This window comes from Coloeus monedula, assembly GCF_965178545.1.
Source record: "Coloeus monedula genome assembly, chromosome: 22".
Classification (NCBI taxonomy): domain Eukaryota; kingdom Metazoa; phylum Chordata; class Aves; order Passeriformes; family Corvidae; genus Coloeus; species Coloeus monedula.
Window position 1 is genome coordinate 7,635,150 of NC_138802.1, and position 258 is coordinate 7,635,407.

The 258-nt window shown below is 62.4% G+C and overlaps 1 protein-coding gene across 1 annotated transcript in view; it reads right to left on the minus strand.

Annotated features, from left to right (window-relative positions):
• Positions 1 to 258, minus strand: part of CLCNKA (chloride voltage-gated channel Ka) — a gene marked incomplete at both ends in the record, with an annotated part of 4,978 nt that continues 4,720 nt past the window's right edge. The window contains one exon of the mRNA XM_082295593.1: positions 1 to 51. Coding sequence (XP_082151719.1) covers positions 1 to 51 — 51 coding nt within the window. The remainder of the gene's footprint in view (positions 52 to 258) is intronic.

Sequence of the window (258 nt, forward strand, 5' to 3'; positions counted from 1 at the left end):
TTAAGCGTTGCCCTTGGGTTGCCGTGACCCCCCCAAAAGAAACCGGCAGGGCTGGAGGAGGAGGAAGCATTGACGGGTTGATGAATTTAATGCACGACACGCTCTGCTGGAGAACCGGCGCCCCCAGCCCAGACCCCCCACAACACCTGGGGGGTCAGGACTCCCCCTCTCTTCATGGGGGACATCCCTGGGGAGGGGTCCCCTGTGGTCCCAAAACCTCCTCACTTGGGGTTGGCGAGTTCCTCGATCGCTCTCCGC